This window comes from Alligator sinensis, unplaced genomic scaffold (assembly GCF_000455745.1).
Source record: "Alligator sinensis unplaced genomic scaffold, ASM45574v1 scaffold60_1, whole genome shotgun sequence".
NCBI classification, from domain to species: Eukaryota; Metazoa; Chordata; order Crocodylia; family Alligatoridae; genus Alligator; species Alligator sinensis.
In genome coordinates, this window is record NW_005841858.1 from 2,769,324 (window position 1) to 2,791,655 (window position 22,332).

General features: G+C 42.2%; 1 protein-coding gene across 2 annotated transcripts in view; it reads left to right on the top strand.

The window, feature by feature from the left end:
- The window catches only part of LEKR1 (leucine, glutamate and lysine rich 1), a 152,293-nt gene that overhangs the window by 75,686 nt on the left and 54,275 nt on the right, over positions 1-22,332 (top strand). For both annotated transcript variants that reach the window (XM_006016465.3, XM_025214914.1), the window contains 3 exons: positions 2,390-2,509; positions 3,201-3,376; positions 8,541-8,705. In XM_006016465.3, coding sequence (XP_006016527.1) covers positions 2,390-2,509; positions 3,201-3,376; positions 8,541-8,705 — 461 coding nt within the window. The remainder of the gene's footprint in view (positions 1-2,389; positions 2,510-3,200; positions 3,377-8,540; positions 8,706-22,332) is intronic.

The following is a 22,332-nucleotide window of genomic DNA, read 5'->3' on the forward strand; positions in this document are numbered from 1 at the left end:
TGGCCTGCTGCTGTGGGCTTGCCCTGGGCACCAAACTTCCTTGTTATGGTATTGTTTTCAAGTACTTTTCTTATCAGTATTTTACTCAAGATGTGCTTCCAACAGACAAGATCTGAGTTTGTTTGAATGTTCATCATCCAGAGTGGATGGTACATGGCTCCTTTGAGTCATATATGAAGGTTATATTATTCAGGCTTGCCCAGAGACAAAAATTGTCTCTGTTGCTACTGTTAACGGAGTACCCCCAATCTTAATATTGACAGTTGAAGTCTCTTACATATATTGATGTAGTCATGAATAGTCAGGGATGTCATTGACAAGATGGAAGGTGGGGCCTGTATAAGTTGACAGTGTTTATATTATTGACCTGGGCAACATTCCATTCTATTGTGCTCTGGGAGGTGTTATGTCCCTTGGGCATATATGGCAGGCTGTTTCTGATGACAGTAGCAAAGCCGTAGATATTGCTGGCTATAGAGTCTGCAAGGGTGTCATCTGAGAGCTTCATCTTCCTCAGCTACTCCATTTGTGTTTCCTGTAGTGTAGAAAGAGTTAATTTCCCTGGTGATGTGTTCCAGCACTGATCTGAGTGATGAATAGCCTTCAACATTAAGTTGAAGACCAGTCAAGCTTTTCCCTTATAGATAGGAGAGGTTGCTCTGGCTCATCCTGTAGTTAGTATATCAAAATTGGAAAGTATAACGTATTGAAATTGGACAAATTGAAAGTCTGGCTGCCTTAGTAGTGACTTTTAGGGTGCTGACAAAAGTGATATTTGTCACACAATTGATCCCTTGAAAGCACTCTACAGCTGTGCCCTGACAGAAGTACATGGCTGCAGAGCACTTTAAAAAGCGCCCAATCACACAACAAATTAACCCTTATTTAATGAGGGTTCAGATGGTATTCCAAAGTGGAGTGCCTTCATTAACTAATGTTTGTCCCTGCCCCTGTGATGTTTGTAGGATGGGAGGGAGGATGGGAGAGGGAGGATGGGAGAGTGGAGGGAGCTTGCTTTGAGGTTTGCCCAGCCTCCGATGAAGGGAAGTGATGGGTGGATTGGAGCCCCCACCCTTCAGATGGGGCCTCCAATCCACCCCCCCCTCCAGTGGAAGCTGGGCAAACCCCAGACTGGAGACACACAGCCTCTCTCCGCTAGATTGGCTTCAAAGTAGAACTCCATTTCCACCCTCCCCAACCAAACAGTGAACATCTATTGGTCAGTGGGGGGAGGGAAGGAGTTGCTGTAACTCATGGCACTTTATGTGAAACTGTACATCTGTCAGCACTCTTAGTTTCTCTTTACAGCTACTCATAGGAGGCACCATGACAAAGTAGTCGCTGTCACGCCCATGGTTCAGGTGTTAAGGGGTATGAGCTGAGGTTGTTACAGATGTTAATGTTGGGTTAACTAATTATTTTATCTTTGTTTTAGTGATTGTATTGATAGGAAATGCATTGGAAAAAACCTTAGTGCTAAATTAAGAAGAATTTTTTGGTGTATATATATTACTGAAGGAGGCTGTCACAGAAGATGCACGTTAAAAGTTGTTTCCATTTTCAAGTCCTTTTTTCTCTCGGGACTCAGATTTATGAAACAGAAATATTTTAAAGTATTGTAGCTTTCACGTAGGTTTTAAATCCGTATTAATTTTTTTTGTATGTGTTTATGCAGTGTTTGAAACTTGTTGTATGACATAGGTGGAATATAATATTAGTAACAGAAGCTTAAAGTTATTAATTGCAAAGAGACACGTTCTTACAAAAGCTATTAACACCACCTTTGTTATTAAAATTTTAAGAATTTTAATATTCCAGTTTACTTGTGTCTAAAACTGTTTACCAGTATCTAAAGTAAAGTTAACGCATTATGACTAAGTTTCTTTGTGTTGTAGTAGTTAGTTTGCAAACGCAGCAGGGGAATAGTTGTGCCTGTAAATATACATACAATGATATATATATCTTATTTTTGCAGCATTTTTATCTTAAAATTATGGAAATATTTATGTTTTACAAAAGTTTGTTCTTGTTAAATCTAAATTTGGGGCCAAATCTAAGTTGACTACATAGCTGTTAATTAAATTTCCCCAATAAACTGCACACTGCATCCACCTCTTTTTATGGTCATAACAATAATACAGCAATGATTCATAGGCAAGCAAGAACCTGACACAAAAATTCAGTAGATTCAAGTTTTATTGAATAGTATAAGGGAACATTTCAAATGACTAGAGATTTCCCATTTCTCTCTACTTGAAGACACCATACCTCTTATCTTAAAGAATGCAGTTTCTAAAATGAAAAGTAGTTATATCAGTGCAAAAAATAGAATTTGTAGATTTTAGTTGAGCAAATACTATTACTATAATTCTTTTATTTACTTTTATAGAATACAAAATCTAACCCTGCAGTTGAAAAACAAACAAGATGAATTGCAAAATCTAAATGGGGATTTGAGATGTTTCCAAGAAGAGAAAGAAGTTGTATATAAGCAGTTGCAGCTGTTCAGGTAAGACTTCCCAAAAGGTAATGCAAAATATCTGTTTTCTGTGAAAAAGTGGGGTGCAGTCAGTAACTAGACCCAGTAGAATTGTAAGCATCCTGGCAAGAACTAATACTTGAGAAAAAATTTTGGAAACATTTCAATGTTTGTTGTTTCTCAGCACATGTTAAAATGTTTTGTTAGCAAATGAAACTGGAAAGAGACTAATGAATATTGTTGGAACTTTTGACGTTAATCTCAACAGAATAAGTTAACAACAGAGTTAAAGCCAGTTGTTCTTGGGATATTGTAACATTTGGAACATAGCTGCAGTTCTGTGTTTCTTCCTGATGATTGCCTAAGAAGACTTTGAGTACATACACAAATCCATGTCAGAACTTTTGAAAAAGAATCATAGGACATTTGCTTTGTCTATTTTATTTACATTTGTCTTCATTTGTACATAAATGAGGTTTGAAGTAAAAACAAAGGAGGAAGAAATACTCCTTTGCTTGATATTGCCTGACAAATATGTTAAATGTTTAACTCTATTTGTTATACTGAATAATAGTAGCAAGCTATATTTTAAAATGTGACCTAAGGAAAAGTATTTAGCAGGCTTCCTGGTTAATACAATAGCTACACTTTGACAACTATTGGTATTTGTTCTCTGTCTTCTAATGAGCGATATTGTCAACCTATTTTCCTTTTTTTGCAGAAGAATATTGGAGAACCACCGGTTAACTCTGCATGAGGCTCTTTCATTACTTCTCTTTGTTAGAACTGAGCCAGACAGTATTAAACAAGTAGTGGCTAATAATCTAGATAGCTGGACTACACTGAAAGAAGAGATTTTTCGACAAATAAAAACTTTAAGCAAAGCAGTTTTGACAGGTAATTCATCAACTTGCAATATTATTAGACAAGAGATTAATTTTTGAATGTTGAGTAAACACAAATAATTAGAATTGCAGAAGATGTTTTACATTGCTGGTCATTATTTGGCCCAGGGCAAAAGTAGCTGAAAGGCACTGCTATCTGATTTTACCAATTACACCCCTGCTATCTGATAGCATTTCTGGGGGCCTATGTGAAATGAGTTGAGACAGATGTTCATATCACGGTCTCTAATCCTCGTTCCCTGCAATCGTAGGCAATGCTTGTCTATAACTCAGAGAAGAAGGGTTAAGTTGTCATGGAAGCTGAATTATCCCCAGATGCCAAAACATAATAAACTAGGAGTTGCTTGAGTGCTACAAGCCAAATGTGGCCTGGTTTCTATAGACAGAGTAGAGACCTATTGGCAGGATGATGGAGTGGAACAGTTTGTATTACTGCTGTCTTCTATACTTGTTCTGTTGATAGAGTAATCAATAGAGTATTTAATCATTTAAAAACTTTAAAAAACCCTTAAAGCTATTTTATAGTACTGCTAAAAAGAAAACTTTCAGTCTGTGCAGCAGTCTGGCATTTTGCATATCTGTAGTGAGAATATTCTGTGATTGTTTTGAATGAATCTTCAGGGATATAAGCTGTAGCTGTGTTGGTCTAAGAAATATAGACAAACAAAACTCTTGGGTTAGAGGCGACATCTTTTATTAGACCAACTAAATAGTAGCCACAAAAATGTCTTTCTTTGCAAGCTTTCAGGTCCAAACACCTTTCTTCAGGCTGAGGAGAATTCAAGGATTGGAAAAGTTCTCCCAGGTAGAAAAAAAACTTCATTTTGCACAAGGGAGGTTGAGGGTGGAAGTTTTTTTCCCCTGGCTTACTCAAGTCCTTTTGGGAGAGAGTTGTTCTTTGATATGTTGATTAGGCAGGCTTCATCCGTGGATGTCAGTCTGGGAGGTGAAAAATTCCTCTTTCTTGGTTAGCAGTGAACTTTACATTTCCAAACGGCTAAAATACGTTAGCCGCTTGGAAATGTAAACTTCATTACTAACCAAGAAAGAGGAATTTTTCACTTCCCCGACCTACACCAGACACCTCCAGGGATGAAGCCTTGCCTAATCAACATATCAAAGAGCAGCGCTCTCACAAAAGGACTCGGAGTAACCCAGGGGAAAAACTTCCACCCTCTACATCCCCTGTGTAAAATGCAGTTTCTTTTTTACCTGGGAGAACTTTTACAGTCCTTGAATTCTCCTCAGCCTGAAGGAAGGGTGTTTGGACCCGAAAGCTTGCAAATAAAGATATTTTTTTTGCTACTATGTAGTTGGTCTAATAAAAGATATCACCTCTAACCCAAGAGTTTTGTTTGTCTTGACTGATAATTGACATTTCTGAGTTTGCCATTACTCTGAGAAACACCAACATAATTTTTGCCTTCTAAAAGTGGAGTTTTTAAAAAAGTTCTCTAAAAGTAGAACCATTTAAAATATCCTGAATATTATTAGCAATTAGATGAAGAATATAACTGTTTAATATTTAAATATTTTGTTTTAGCATTAACTAGTCAGGTTCTTTTGATGATAATTAAGTCTATTCTTCCCTTGTCACAAAATATTGCACTTTGCAGCAACATAATGGGTACAAATAAAAACTTTAAAATGCCCATTTTAATTAAATTGTTTACTTTTAAACACCATACAGTGTATTTATAAGGAATTCTTCTAACAAATATCTTGCACAGAAGCAAGATGAATGCAATATCCATATTTTTTAACTAATTAAACCCATTATAACACCACTTTATCACAACTTATAAAATGCTTGGCATTTAAGAAAAGGCTTTTAGAGCCTTCACCCAGTATTGCTAAAAGAAACTCTAATAGCATGTTTAAGTGTGAAATTGGCAGCTGTTATTTTTGCTGAAAATTGTTCAGGGTCACCTACCATATTTACTGCAATACAAGATAACAAATATAAGACAACTCCCCAAAAATTAGATTCTATATATGGAAAATGTATAAATTTGTTATATTTTTCCAGGTGTAGAATCTAATTATTGGAATGTCTTGAATTCATCCCCTTCCCACACTATAGCTGGGAAAATGGCTGGCGGGAGAGTGGGGGGCATCATCTAGCCCTCTTGCCCTCTACCTCCCACCCCAACTTCTCCCCCCTACAGCTTTCCTGCCACCCCTTACTGTCAGACCCTGCCCAGGCTCTGTTCCCTCCACAAGCACAATGTGGAAGTGAGCTGCATGTGACAGCAAGTGGGGAGGGCAGAAACTGCAGAGGGAACAGGAGACTGCTGGCAGTCTAACTCTGGCCCCAACACTGACTGCTGCAAATTTCAGCACAGGTATTCCATAAATGCACTTCTGAGCACCACTTCTATACCTATTTATACATAGTACAAACTGTGCATGATAGTTCAGAGCCAAAAGGTTCATAACTTACATAGTTCATTGGATTGGGCCTTAGCAGAGTCAACAACATGTCAAGCCATGGTGACCCCACAGCTCAGCACTGCTCAGTATGTGTGTGCATTCCAGATACCCCTACAAAAGATCCATATGCTAACTAGGCCCTCACTCACAACTAAAACTGGTTGCTCTTTTCACAAGTCCTGGGACCCTCCAAACTTCATACACAGGTGAGGAACAGGGCTGCATGATCTGTCGCCACCCCAGAGAGGGTGGGACCACACTAATCACATTCAACAGGCTGAGAGAGGGGGCAGCAGAGCCTCTCAGCTACATAGAAGTTTGGTGATGTTTGCCAGACATTTAAGGCTGGTGAAGAAATAGGAATCATTGGAAATGGGAAAGAAAGACTCTGCTCAGCTGTGGCAGTGAAGAGGAAGTTGAAATGTATTTTATGTAGTGCTTCATCGTGACTTGAAAAAGTTGGCGTTGAGGGAGGCTGAGCAAAGCGGGCACTATATCTTATTCAGATGGGCTGTACTAAATTAGGTTTCTGGTAGGTTCCCCTCAACATTTTTGAGCTTCAGCCTCTCTGAGCACTGACCTGGTATTGTAGTACCTCCAGGCCCAGTGCTTGTTCCCTCCTGAGGAAACAAGTGCCCAATTTTTAAAGGGAAACAAAATAAAGTTTCCATCAGCCTGTTTTCCCAGTATGGGCCATGTGTTTTATGGCCATGTTCCTCATGGGCTGCATTCAGTTAACTTCATAGTTAGCGTCCATGACTAAGCACATGCTGATTCTAGCAGCAGTTTAACAATAGCCAGTGTATTTAAGTGGGGTGGGGTTGCTGGTATGCAAATATAAGGCATGGGGCTTTTTTCCATGCCGGGGGGGGGGAGGGAGAGTGAATCTTATATTTGAATAAATATGGTATTTGGACAGTTCAACCATGTTCAAGTATAGGCAATATGAATACTTCAGCTGGGACTCTAACAGTTGGAGATATCTTAATTTGCCCTGTTTCACTCTCTTGTCATTCTATCGTACACACTAAGTAGCATGAATCATATAGCACCATGTACTAGGAGGCAAGAAGTAATGTGCAATAGTATCCTTATATGTATATACACAAAGAAAAAACATCTTAAAACAAAGGTATGGGTTGTGGCAGAATGCCACCTCTATCTCTCCCCAAAAACCCTGTTCTGTGACAATCTGGTTAACATGGGCCCTGCAGAGGGCAGACATCCCATCTCTTTAGGTAGCCTAAGTTGGATACATTCCTGAGGGAGGTGGGGGGAGCCTGCTCCCTCTGCCTACATGGCTGGCATCACATATGCTCCCTATTGTTCTAAGCAATGCCAACCTGGCTGGGAGGGGGCTAAAGACCCTGCCCAGTAACCAGCGATGCATTTCAAATTGGTTGGCTGGCAGCCAACAGGTGCTGGCCTCCATTGGACCAGGTAAATGAGGTCATAAGGTCTATAAAAGTTAAGGACTGCCCAGGAGGAGAGGCAGTAGCCGTGATGAAAACTCAGAGAGAGAAGAGCTAGATCATCTGAAACCTGCTTTTTCTCTTGAAACTCATGATCAATGAACTGCCTGCCTCCAGAGGGAATCTCCACCTGCCTCTGGATGATACTCGTGAGTAAGCTACCTGAGATCTAACTAGATATATAGCTTGCAATAACTCAGATGTGTGACCAAAGGCTACCCAGCCACCCTGTTTGCTCTATGGGATTTCTCTGATATTGCTCTACTCTGTACCCTATTCCAAACCTACTCCTTGTAACCAATAAAGTTCTCCTTTGTACCTAGCATGGGAGACTTATTGGGAGTTGGTCTAGATAATGCCTTGGGGTCCCCTTGGTTCGGCTGGGCTAGGGAGACCACTATTTGTACTTCAGACTGAGGGAAGGACCCCAAGTTTTTGAAGTGAGTTGAGTACCCTCAAGGGCTCCTAGGCCTGTGCTTCCCAGAGGGCACAATGCCAAGATCAGGCCAGACACTGGGTGGTGGCAGCACTACCCCCAGGCTAGTGGGTGTGCTCCAGGAAGGGGGTTGGCCAGACGTGAGGCGCCTCCAGGGAAGCACTCAGAGCCTGGAAGGTGGTCAGGCGCAGTGAGGTGGGTGGCTCAGCGCAGGAGTACCCCCTACTAGGCAATAAGGCACTTATTACATTAACTTAATAAAAAATTAAGTTAATGTAATGTTTATTTTTTAATCACAAACCGTATTGAATTCATGAACATAAGCACGTTACATTTAATATGGTTATTTTTTTTATACTTATGGATCTCCAGTGCCTCAAGGGGCTTATGAGCAGACCATTATGCTAGATGGAGTCCCACTGGCTGTGCATACTTCAGATCCTGTTAAAGGATTTGTATCAGATCTAAAATAAATTTTGAAAGGCTTGTAGTGTTCATTGGCTGATATTCATCACGATCTGCCTCTGCCAGTGCAAGTTATCCGAGTGAAAATGAATTTTACTGGCCATATCTTTCACTTTTTTTCTGATCCTAGCGGAAAGAAGCAGTGCTTTTCTTATCCTGTCTCAAGCAAGGGACTAAACTAGATGACCTTCAAAGGACCCTTCCAGCCCTATGTTTCTATTATTATAACATAGAATTTAGATTCCTAGAAGTCTTGAGGCCTTAATAGAACACAGGCATTAGGGTATTGACAGTATCCTTATGTTTTAAGATTATAAATGGACCAATGTTTTATATGATTTTCTCCTCAGAGATATCCATATTGAATAAAAGGTTGGCAGAATCCCAAAAGAATAATGTGTCCCTCCAAGAAGAGGTGAAACAGCTGAAGTTGGTGTTTGATGAAGTTGAACTGAAAACTCAGCAGCTTCAGCACTCACTCCAGCGAGAGAATGAATTACGAAAGGAAACATTAGGTAAGAGAGAGGATTTTTTGCATCTTAAGCAAAAAAACTAAGTGCAGTAAAAGCAAAATCAATCATTTTACTTCCAGTCTATAACATTAGTATTTCTACTGAAGTAGCACTAAAAGGCCCTCGGACCCCTCTACACTTGGAGGTAAAGGCACAATAGGATCTAATGTGCCACCCACACAATTGTGTTTCTTGCCATACCACACATGCATGGCAGGAAGCACGATTGTGGGATTGTGAATCAGATCTCATCGTGCCTTATTGCCGGTGCAGGGGGAGCCTGATCCCAGGCCCCCCCTGCACCGGCAACAAGCAAACTCCCACAGCTGGGAGCCCACTCAGCTGAGGGCATGGTCATCTGATGAAGTAGGATGTCACCACGAAAGCTTATGCCTTTCTGAATGAATTAGTATCTAAGGTGCCATCTCTCCCTGTTTTCTGCTTGACTTCAACTAACGTGGCTAACCACCTCTCTCTACAGGATTTGTTACTTTAGTACCTAAATGCTGGATAGATAAATAAAATCTGCATTGGGAGGTCCAGATTTCAAGAATGATTCTGCTTTCTCTTTCCTGAGTTATATAAGTTTTGCTTGGGGACCTAAGCTACTCTTTCCACCTTTCTTCAGTTTTTTTGAGAAAGTTTCAATTAAAAAATTGTCTTTGCAAGATGCTTGAAAAATAGCATGGCTTTAGGCAAGCCCAACTTCTGCAGGCTGCCTCTGCAGCTGAGATCCTAAAGAACCCTTTACCTCTGTCCCTTGTGGTTTTTCCTCTCATGCAGACACTGATGTAGCCAGGTCTTGGTCCATGAGTGACTTTGAATATAAGGACCAAACCCTTCAGTTGACAACAGAAGCAGATTTGGAGCCAGTGGATGGATGTGTTCACAGTGACTTCCAATTCTGCTCAAGCTGGAGGATTTGTATTTCTTCTACCTACAGTCTTATGTGTAGAGAATTACAGTAAAAGTATTATGTACTTGTCTGTGTAAAATCAGGATGATTTTCACAGTCCCAGCCTCTGTCACTTTGGCCTCAGAATCTGGTCAAGCACCCTGTATTAAATGTTTTCTTTTTGCACATCTCAAAGGATCTAAACTCATGGGGCATGAAGGATCAAAAAATTACACTGAGGAAAATGAGGGGAATCCTCAATGTTTTGCAAAAGAGCCTTCTCCCCTCCTTCCCTCAACCCCTTAAATATTTATATATTCCGTCCTCAAATGCTGGGTTTCACAATAGCTGAGAGAGATCAACACACAGTGTCTGTATGCCTTTCACCTTGCTGTGTGTTTTTAACTGCCACAAGGTGGAAGCTGGCGTGATATGAGGCTTCAGCTAATATATGATGATTATTCATCTAGTTCTCTATTTGTCAAGAAATGAAATGCTAAAAATAGCAATCCCTAGTCAGTAAAATAGAAATTACTAATTAAATTGAAATTTAAAATAAAGCTAGACTAAACAACTAGATATGATATGGTACATGAATAGGTATCAACCAGAGGCAAATGAGTTTATAAAATCCTACAGTAAGCAGTTACAGTTAAATTTCACCAAAAACAAAGAGCAAGCCATTCATTCACAGGGATGTTAATGACAGGGGTCCTGGTTTTCTGTTTAAAAATTACAAATTCTCTTATAAAAATCCCAAATCCTCTGATTAAAACCCCCAATATTCATGTTTTTCTGCAATTAAAATGAAATGCCACTCTCGCTCTCTGTTCTTATTTATATATAAGCCAGCACCATCCCCTGCCCCATGCACAAATTGGGGAGGGGGGGCACGTGCCCCCTCCATGCCCCTCTCCTTGGGAGTGTGCACAACTGCCCCCAACACTGCCTCTCAGATGAACCACCCGTGGCTCCATCCCACTCCCTGAGCGGGGCCCATGGCCACTCATTCCCATCCAGGCCCCATGCACTGCCCCAGCTGGACAGCACCTCTAGCCCTAGCCCCAGCCACCAACGCTGCTCCACTCCGTTTCTCACTGTGACTGCCTCAGTCTGTGCCCCCTCCCCACATAGACTTACCTGCAGGCAGCTGGGGGAAATACTCTCTGTCTGGCTGTATTGCTGGCCACGTGCATGTGTGTGTGTGCAGACAAGCACATGGCACCTCCTGCATTCACTCCCCTGATCCCCAAGCAGCTCTTTGCAGGCTGGAACTCTGTCAGTTTCCCACATTTTTGCCCTTTAAAGGAGAAAATCTGTACTTTCACAGCAAATGGAAAACCTGGATCCCTGCTGGTGAAGATATTGAACAAAACTGGCTCCAGGACCAACCCTTGGGGTACTCCACTTGATACCAGCTGCCAAATAGACATAGAGCCATTGATTACTACCCTTTGAGCCTGACCATCCAGCCAGTTTTCTATCCACCTTACAGTCCATTCATCCAACTCACTTCCTGAGCTTGCCTGCAAGGATGTTGTGGGAGACCATATCAAAAGTCAAGGTATATTGCATCCACTGCTCCTCCTACATCCATAGAGCCAGTACATCACATCATAGAAGGCAATTAGGTTAGTCAGTCATGTCTTGCCCTTGGTGAATTTGTGCTGACTGTTTCTAATCGCCATCTTCCCCTTCAAATGCTTATAAATGGACTCCTTGAGGACCTGCTCCATGATATTTCCAAGGAATTAAGTGACAAGTCTGTAGTTTCCTGGATCCTTCTTCTTCCCTTTCTTAAAGATGGGCACTATATTTTCCCATTTCCAGTTGTCCAGGACTTCCCCTGATCACCACAAGTTTTCAAAGATAAGGGCTAGCAGCTCTGCAATCTCATCAGCCAACTGCCTCAGTACCCTCAGGTGCTTCACATCCAGCCCCATGGCTTGTACACTTTCAGCTTTTCTAAATAGTCCCTAACCTTTTCTTTCGCCACTGTAGTCTTGTGAAGTCCTGTGAAAACTGAGGTAAGAAGGTACTGAGTACTTCAGCATTTTCTGTATCATCTGTATCATACTTGCTCGTCTTTCTTTGCATTGAGATGGTTCATTCCAGTGCCTGTAGTAAGGTTCTTAAAGTACAACTAACTCTCCTGGACTCCTTTTCCCCCTCAGATTGGCCTCCTAGGGGATCCTGTCCATCAGTTCCTTGAGTGAGTCAAAGTCTGCTTTTCTGAAGTCCAGGGTCCAGCAGCAGACTCTGCTGCTTTCCTTCCTTCCTTCCCTTAGGGTACTGAATTCAATCATCTCATAGTTGCTGCTGCCCAAGTTGCCATCCACTTCTATATTCCTCACCAATCTTTTCCTTTGTGAGCAGCAGGTCAAGAAGACCTCTCCAGCACTTGCAACAGGAAGCTGTCCCCAACGCTCTCCAAAAACTTCCTGGATTGCCTGTGCACTGCTGGATTGCCTCCTCCCCCAGCTGATGTCAGGGTAATTGAAGTCCCCCATGAGAACCAGGGCCTGTGATCTGGAAATTTCTGCTAGCTGTTTAAAGAAAGCGTTATCCACCTCATCCTCCTGTCCTGGTGGTCTATAGTAGACACCCACCATGACATCACCCTTGTTGCTCTCCTCTTTGACCCTAACCCAGAGACTTTCAACAGGCCTGCCTCCAGTTTCATACTGTACCTCTGAGCAATCATACAGCTCTTTTACATAAAGAGCAAGTCCTCCTCTTCTCCCCTGCCTGTCCTTCTTGAACAGTTTGTACCCATCCATGACAGTGCTCCGGTCATGTGAGCTATCAAACCAAGTCTTTGTTACTCCTATTGCATCACAGTTCCATGACTGTGCCAGGACTTCCAGTTTTTCCTGCTTGTTTCCTAGGCTCTATGCGTTCATATATAGACATCTGAGGTAACTAGATGATTGCCCTACTTTCTCAAAAAGAATGAGAAGGCCTCTCCTGTCACCCCCTCCTGTTTGTGCTTCCTTCAGATCACCCGCTTACCAACTTACTTCAGGGCTTTGGTCTCCATCCCCTGGCGAACCTGGTTTAAAGCCCTCCTCACTGGGTTAGGGAGCCTGTCTGCAAAGATGCTCTTCCCTCTCTTCATCAGGTGGATCCCATCTCTTCCTAGCAATCCTTCTTCTTGGAACAACATCCCATGGTCAAAGAAGCCAAAGCCCTGCTGGCGACACTATCTGCACAGACATTCATAGATCTTCATGGTGTGTCCACTCCTATGTGGGCCCTCCCTTTTCACTGGAAGAATTGAGGAGAACACCATCTGAGCTCCTGTCCACTTCACCCTTGCACCCAGAGCTCTGTAGTCACTTTTGATTTGCTCTGGCTCCCCCTGGCAGTATCATTGGTGCCCACGTGGATGAGCAGCATGGGATGGTAGTCAGAGGACTGGATAAATCTTAGTAATCCTTCTGTGCTATCTCAGATCTGGGCAAGCAGCATGCTTTCTGAGGCAACACGTCAGGTTGGCAGATGGATGTGTCTATTCCCTGCAGAAAAAAAGTCTCCAACTACCACCATCTGTCGCTTCTTAGTAGCAGTGGTCTCTGTCCTTACAACCTTGGGGAGACCTAGCCTGACTTCTGCTGACAGAATGTACTCCTTTGCTGCTAGAGCTCCATATTTGTTCTTCAGCCAGACCACTGTAGGTGGGGATGTTGCTTGCTTCTAGCTTCCACCTTCCTGGGAGTCCCTGTCCTCTTCCTTCATATTGCAGGCACTCCCCCACCTGGCTGTCACTGGCAGGCACTCCTCCACCTGGCAGTTCAGGAAGCCTCGACTATGAGCAGTTTTTTCCGGACAAACACCTCACAGGTGCAAACAGAGGAAGAGCTGGCAGTGGCAAATGTCCACTTTTTAGGTAGGTCAGATAAAGGAACCCTTTTGGGCTTGACTGCACTACAGCACAACTTTTCTTCAGTTGTACATCCATCTGGCACATGCTTTCCAAGATGCCAAGAGTGTCTGCACACCTGTCAAGCGTGACATACCTACAGATCACTGCCCTGTCAGAGAGGGCTACAAGATTAGAATGAAAAGAGCTGCCCTTGTTCTGAGCCACAGTCTGAGGTCAGACTGGATTGGCTGTGACCATCTGCAAGAGTTGTGAGGAAAACTAGACTGGGCCAGCATGGGTCTGTGTATCAGGCTAAGTACAGACAGTCAAAAGCCCCAGGCTGAATCGATTCAATCACTGCAGGTTTCTCTAAACTGCGTAATTGAAATAATAATAAGTGAACTGATGTTCGCTTTTGAAACTGGAAAGGCAGCCCGACCCCTGCAGTAGTTCATACCAGTAACCAGGGAATGCTAGAGCATGTTGTCCAGTCTGCTGGCCAGAGATACCTGAATGCAGCCAAGCAGGGCTCATCCTTGATTGGCTGACCAGCACACGCCCACAGCCCCTTGCTATCCCTACCCCCCAGGGGCAAACAGTCCCTCCAGCCTGGGCTGACCAGATCCCCCAGCCTCAGAGACAGTCTCCCTGTCTCTGGCAGGGTCCCCTGAGTGCTTATCTTGGTGCAGACAGAGGATTTTCCCCCTCCCGCCCCTCAGTATGCTCATGTAGGGCTTGGCTTTGTGCTGGGCTGCCAGGCACAGGCAGAGGCTAGGAAGCAGAGGCTTTACTGCCTCAGCTCTGTGAAAGCAGAGCAGTGGGGCCAAGGGATCCCAGCCAGCTCACTAGGCTGCAGTGGGGCAAAAAGCCCAGGGGAAAGGGGCTTTCCTCTCCCCATGCCTTACAGACCCCAGTTAGGGGGACAATGCTGGGTTGGGGGGGTGTTCTCTGCTCCCCAGCCCCTTGGACACATGCGTAGCTGGTGAGGGGCAGGACCAAAGGATCCCAGCCTGGCTTGAAGGTCTGTGGGGTGGGGCAGTAAGCCCCACAGAGGTAGTTTCTCTTGTGCTTTGCAGACCCAGGCTAGGGGTCCTGGGATCTGTTCCTCTGACACCAGGCTAACAGGCATAGGCAGAGGCTAGGGAGCAGAGGTTTTACTGCCTCAACTCTGTGAAAGAAGGGGGACGGAGCCAGCCCTGCAATACCAGAGCAGACACCACAGCCCAGCCCAAGGCTGGGATCCTGGGATGCTGGAGGACTATGAGTTATCTTGAATTGGGAGGGGAGCTGAGACCGAAGTTCCATAAACTGGTTTGACATAAATCAGTTAAATCTGATACTACATCCATCCAGGTTTATCTTAAATTGGTTTCAGCCATTTTGAAAGCAGTTTATGTGAACTTAACTGCTCTTCTGTTAGGCTAGGGACAGTAGTTACACACAAACTGGTTTAAGTGCTCAGAAACTGGTTTAAAACTGTAACAGAACAGAAGTTCGGTGAACATAATCCAGTTTCAAAATGGCTGAAATTGGTTTAAGATAAACCTGGTTGAAAGTATCAGACTTAACTGATTTAAGTCAAACTGGTTTATGAAACATCTGTCCCAGCAGGGTTGGCCCCACTACTCTGCTCCCTGGGGATGCAGCCGGGTCTGCCTGGGGGTGGGGAGGCAGTCCCTGCCAGACTTTTCCCCTCTGGAGCGGGTAGGAGCATGGGGCGGATCACAGGGTAGGGAGAAAGCCTGGGAGGGACTGTCCCACCCAGCAAACCCCATCTGGGGTCTGGGTCCAGGGAGGGGTTTTAAACCCCCCTCCTCGGCTCAGTGCGCTGGCACTGGGACGGGACATGGCCACACCCCTTGCTCTCCTGGCAGGCTTCATGCCTGTGCCCTCTGAGCCGGCCTGGGCAGCCATGGGCATGAAGGACTTGTCCTGCATAGCCAATCCGGCTGCCAATGTACCTGCCTGCAGCTGCAGAGGTGTCACCTCTGCACCACTGCCTGGCCAGCCACCTCCCACGCGCACCAGAGCCCCCGGGACAGGTGCCTTGGGGGCGTGCACCTTGCTCTTTCTCTTCAGCCTCCTGATGCTGCGAAGCGGCTTCATGCACAGGCTGTCCCATGCCACCTTCCCCTCCAGCTGTGGGTTCTTCATGCTGCTGGCTGGGCATGGGGCTCACTCCCACTCTCTGCCACTCTCGGGTCACTGCTACCTTTCCTGTTCCCAGCCAGGCACACACATATACCCCTCCCCCTCCCGGCTGGACAAGCAGGCGGCCCTGGCTTTTCCCCTGGAGCCGTAAGGCTGTCAGCCAGGGTTTGCCTGGGGGGGAACAGCCCTCCCAGGCTGTTCCCCACCCCTGTACCCTGCTTGAGTCTTGTAACAGACCTGGTGGTTGCTGGCCTGGGAGCACACCTGCATGCACACCATCAGCACCGCCTTCAAGGTGCTCAGGAAGCAGGTATGGTGCCCATGCCTATGTACACACACTCTCACACACAGACATGTGTGGACACACATGCACACCCCCCAGACCCCCACACAGACACACACACACACACACACACATCCCTCCAGACCCACACTTGGACACATGCATGCATACACACCCCCCCCTCCAGACTCACTGACAGATGCACACACACCCTCCCCCCACATGCACATACACACACACACAAACAAACACATACACCCACACATCCCCCACATGCACACACACCCCCCACCACACACATCTCCCCCCCATCTCCTCTGCCTAATAAATCAGACGCAGGCTGAGCATTCCCCACAGTCTGCTTCCCCCTGCCTCCTTTCTGCTCCCCACCTCCAACCCAATGCATCACTTCAAAGTAGTAAGTGAAGTGGGTTTGAGCAGCTGCCTGCCCACTTCGCAGGGAAGTTTCCAGCCCAGGCTTTGCCAGCTACCCCTGCAGGAGATCTGCACACCACTCTCCTCTCATCTTTGCCAGCCTCAAGCCTTTCTAGGCCTAGGCAAGGCTGATAAAGTGGCGTTGATGGGACAGAGGCTGAGCCCGGCTGATTCAGGGCACCTGGGGACAGACTGAAAATGACCTTCCTCACACTTCTCCCTTCAGCTGAAAGGTCGCTGGAGAGTTTGGGTGCAAGATTTAGCATTGCAGTGGCTAGCAGCAGTCATTCGCTTGGGGGAGAAGTGGGGAGAACAGAGGTGGGGGATTGTGCAAGGTAGGAGGCAGTTAGTGCCTTGACAGCTGATGCTTTGGGACCTGGGCTCGAGTCTCATGCAGGCCATGATGGGGCATTTAAAGTGCTCCTCCCCCTGACCTCACTATGCTAGCCTGGGGCTGGAGCCTGGCCACACCCCCTCAGCTCTAGCAGGGAGGGGCAAAAGCCTTGGAACTTCAGTCCCTTCCCTTTGGCAGCAGCTGGCAGGCTGGGGGGCATGCTCTACCATCCCCCGACTTCTGGCCTGAGCTACTGCAGGCATGTGGCTGCATTTCTGGAATCAAAGACGAATGTCTGTTCACTTGCTTCTCAGTTTAATCTCTGCATTTTAGACTAACCTACAAAGACTGAATCGATTCAGCCTCAGACTTTTTGATTGTCTGTACTTAGCCTTAGAGGTTTAAATTGATTTCTGATTTCTTAAACCAGTTTTGTGCAACTTCTGTCCCTAGCCTTAGGGTGATAAACTTAGCTTAGGGTCATAAACTTTTATCTATTCTGGAATTTGCCCGTGGAATGTTGGTGGTCTTCAAAAATATAAAAAGTGATAGTAACGTCTTTATAATTAACATTGTCTAAACTTTGCCCAGACATTATCTTACTAAAAATAAATTATTGCTAATTAGTTTTCTGTTTTAATACCTATTAAGGCACCATCCTTTTTAAAGGAAAGTCTACATTATGTTCACAAATCTGGTTTAAGACTGGTATATTCAGAACTTGTTTAGGTTGTGCTATTCTGGATGCTGTTTTGACTCATCTAAATTACAGAGCAAACTGCGCAGTATGTGATTTAAGATCTAAACCAGTGGTTCTTATTGCTAATGATCTTGAATGAATTTCATCCCAAAGCCCACACCATTGGTAGTATTTAAGGTATGATTGGAAAACAGTTGGGCACAGAGATCTTTTACTTCCTTGTCATCTCATAGTAGTTAGGGCTGTATTTTGTTACCTATGCATGATTCACAGATTTGCACTATAATTAAAAATCCATGACTGCAAGAATGCTTCAGAGATCTCAATGTGAGCAAACAAAATACCCACAAATACAGAAGATTGTGGGTGTCAGCTAGTCATTTTTCTGCCCTCCTTCAAACACAGCCGCCTTAGATATGGAGTTAATACATCCCTTTTCTTAGTGTTTATTCATAAAAAAGAGCTTAAAATGAACATCAAAACCACTGCAAGCTTCTCTTCATGCTTAACTGTTGCCAGGATTCCTCTCTTTAGACAGTTTAGCACATACTATGCACCCTCTTGCTTAGAGAGTCACTTCCTTATATCTAGGTAGCAAAGTATAACAGTAAGTCAACAAAATACATTTAACATTTTCCAGCAGGCTTATCATCAGATAACAGATTAAGGGCATTCATGATAAACACTACCAGCCAAATGTTTTACCTGAAAAGCATTTTAATGTGTCAATCATTGGATACCACTAATTCATCTTAAAAATTGCAAGTAAGTGCAAAGAAATGCTGTAATGTATTTCAAGTCTTTCTTCTCAAGCCACTCCAAGGGCTGTAATGGACACACACAGAAACCTCATAAGGCACTTTGTCCCCCCTTTTTATCTAACATTTGTGTAAAACTTTTGGCAGAGTTTCTGTGAAGGCCTGAACTAATAAAAGTAAGTAGATGATACCTGCTATGTGTATCTTTGTAAGGAAAGCAGATATTATCATTTTGTAGCTTTCTGGGGAAAGACATGAAATCCAAATAAAATGGAGAAAAAGGCCATATTACTGGAAAAAAAGAAAATTTAAAGGTTTAAACATCACTTTATTTCCTATTCCTCGTAATAGGAATATTAATGTTATTTGTTTCATATTCATTAAGATCATGGCTACTGGACACCTAGATAGAAGACATATTGAAAATGTGTCCTTCCATTCAAACAGAGGTGTAGCAGGACAGCTCCACACCTGGGGCAGCCACAATGTACAAGGCAGCGATGGCTGCAATGGCTGCAATGTTGCAATCATGGGGACAGTTTTTGTACCACCCCCAACAAACGTGGTACCCAGAGCTTCTGCCCCAGGCATCACCCCTCATTTACATTACTGCATTCAAGGGTTTCACCATTCCTAACAGATTGTAATTTGCCTGTAGTGATCCATGTGCTGATAATTTCCAGGCTTTACTATTACTGTGCACCATTACATAATCATGAATGGGGGAACCCTGTAAAAGCTTTATTTAATCAGAATAAAGCAGTCTCCTTATTCCACAATACAAATGCAGGAACATAACCCTTGAGCTTTGAAACTTCCATTAGTTTTCCATTGAATAGAACCAACTTAATGGTTTTAAGATTAAGTTGGTTCTAGATTCAGATTTCTCAAAGTAGACCATCTCAGAGACTTTCTTCCTCTCTGAGAAGATGATTTACAATAGTAATTACTTTCTTGAGTTCTAAGAGGTATTCTTGGTAGAAAGTGACAAAACTGTCTCAGCCCATTTGGCTTCTGGGTATCAAATCCACAATGTAGAGCCATTTTTCTTCTTCATAAACTTCCGATGATGATGATGACATGTTGAGGTCTTTTTCAAGTCAGCACATCATGCTGGAAATAAGAGAAATAAAAGGTATGTTATCTTTGCATATTTTTGAAAAATGCTTGGAGTTCAAGAGGATGAATGAGATATACATTCTTCAAAAGAAAGGTTTTTGACCTGTTAGTTATGGTTAAAATTGGAGTGGGTATAGTTCTTACATGACCTTGTACTCAGTGGACTGTTTTAGGATTACCTTAAAGCCCTGAATTTAAGATGCAGTACAGCATACCTCTAGCAAAGAAATTATGAGAGGTTAATATCTACTACTGTTAGTAAACTATTATTAATAGACAATTATATTGCAGTACTGCTTATTCAAGATACTGATCTTTCAAGCTGCTGCTTGTATCTTCTTACTTCACAATTGTACATATGTACAGTATATATGTAGGAGGTGCACAAACCAAAAAGAGATGGAAGAATAAGAAAAAGGAAAATGAGTCATCTATATAGAACAGGTTAGAAATGTAGAGCTTCAGATAGTTGAAAAAGTGCAGATAGTACAGCATTCAGAAAGCATTCATAAGAATTATAACCATTTAGGAAGTAATCTAAAAGCAATATTGGATTATTATTTTTACAAACATGAACAATCACCCCAATGAATAATATAAATAATATTGTAAACAGTATCCCAATTTAAGATGCATCAAATATGCTTTCTTCAAAATTCCTATTTTGAATTCATGTTTATTCTTTTATGTTTCTTTGAAATCTGTATAACTCTTTCTTTGGGTTCAAGTAAACATGCTTCTTTTTTAATCTTGATCAAACTTTTGCTGTATACAATGCATAAAAGCCCTCTGAAACTTAAGTGTTTCTTACCTTGTGTCCTTTATAATGTGTTCCACATGTATACAGTTTGTTCCATAGGAACAACTGTGGACTCTTTAAAATGACCAGTGCTACAGGACACTTTTTGGCATTCAGTGATCTGCACTAAAAATATATTTTTAATTACGTTTTGATTGATTTTCTTCTATTTTTATCTTATATAATGGCATTGCTTTTCTCATTAAAAATAAGAGGTAAAGGGCCAAAATTCTGAAGTTACCAAGTCCATTTTGTAGCATGTAAGTGTTCCAAAGAGTCTAGTATTAGAAAAGTATTTAACAAGCAATAATTTGAATATTAATGGAAAATTAAAAACAAAACAGTTTGTTGGGCTTCATTGGTAACTTGGCTAGGACAGAAGGCAGAGGTGGGATATTGAACAAAATGGGGAATGAACTAACACTAAGAAAAAGACCTGATAAGCAGTGTAGTAACAGAAATTTTAAGGAGTCAAATGACCAGAGTCAAACAATATAGATGACAGTCAAAAAGCATTATTATTATATATAATTATATATAATTATATAATATAATATAATAATATAACATTATTAAATGGGGATTAAAAGTCCTCTGACACAGGATCCATATTCTTATAATGGAATAAGATTGGATTCTTTTAAAAACAATTATCAATTGTGTATTGTGGGGGATCAAGGGGTAAATTCAACCAAGTCAAAAGGGCCAGTAGAAGGACTATGCATTATTTGGGGCTCAGTTAAACCCTATTTTGAATAATGTACAGACCTTGTGCTAGGCCTCTTAGAACTCCGTTATGTCCTTTTAGGTTAGCCTGCAACAAACCATTATTCTTATGATTCATTTTAATCCTGCGTTCTGTCTATGATTTCTCATTGCTGGATGGCTTTAATTTTTTTTATTATTTTTGGTTTGTACTACAGAATACCAAGAGGTCCTAATTAAGATTCAATTTCTAGTTTAGTAGGCTTTGTCAAATATAGAGGAGCAGTCAGTTCTTGATCCAGAGACATCATAGTCCAAGTAGATAAGGCAAACAAAAGATGGAAGTGGAAACAGTCACAGAGAGAGTTAAGTGATTGCTCAAGATCACACAGCAGTCAGTCATGGACCCAGGAATATCAATGTATATTTTCTCATAGGAAACTGGTTAATTAATTTAGAGTAAATTCTCCATTCCCCACTCAAAGGGAGGGAATGGAAAAAAAAGTTTTGTTTTGGTTTTTAATATTTTTGTTTGGCTGGTAACATTAAAATCTCCTAAATATAAACCAGAAAGATGGCTGTTATGGTAGATTGGTGTTCTGCTAGAAGTGTATACAAGTTGAGCTGATCTAAATATCAGTCTAAGTATTATTTTTTTTGCTGATTTGAGGAATGAATAAGTGGGAGAAATTACGTTTGTTCCATTTGGAATCAAGGTACCTAGTATATAATTGGAGGGTTTTTTCATACTGTTGCAATTTATAAGTAGTGTGCATAAAATGCTTATTATTTTTCCTAATCTCTGACTCTCTTTTTAGAGGTCAGTATGACCAGCAAACTAGTTATCTGACTTTCATTTTTTCCCCCAGAAGGATTGTATGCCCTCTAACTTTCAATAAACAAACACAAATTATGACAGTCATGAGGCAGTTAGATCATTTTATGTTTAAAAAAGTCCCTAGAAATTAAGCATGGAAAACTTTTCTCATAGCATTTCTATAATTTTCAAAAGTTTTTTAAAGATAACTTTCACAAGTTATATTTTTCAATGCATTTTATCAAGAGAATAATCCATCTAAAGAAAAAAGAAAAAAATGAAAATACCACTACCACTTTCTCAAATGCATTTGCACATTTCACTTTGAGTTGAAATTTGTAACTTGCTCTTCTTAAGCAAATTAAAAATAACAGGCTAATACAAGTTACATTGCCAGTTTTGCTATATGGCATATTTTAGTTGCTTTTTTTCTGTGAATGGTATTTTCAGAAGTGCATGGCATCATTTGAGAATAGAATAAGATAGTCTCTACAAAAATTTTCCTTTCAATTTAAATTTTACCAAACTTCAGTTTTACTTTTACAAATATGGAATTCTTCCCTGGTTTTCATTTGAAGTCGGTAGCATTATTGACATAGGAGTCCTGGTCTTCATTTTGCCAGTGACTAAAGGGAGAGCACTATGCTCCTATTGTTGGAAGCCTGCAGGGCTGCAAAGCACAGGGGTCTGTACAGGGTCTGTACAAGAAGAAAGTCAAAGTCTTAATTTTTTGTAAGTGTGAGTGCAACAATTAGTTCTTTATCTTCAG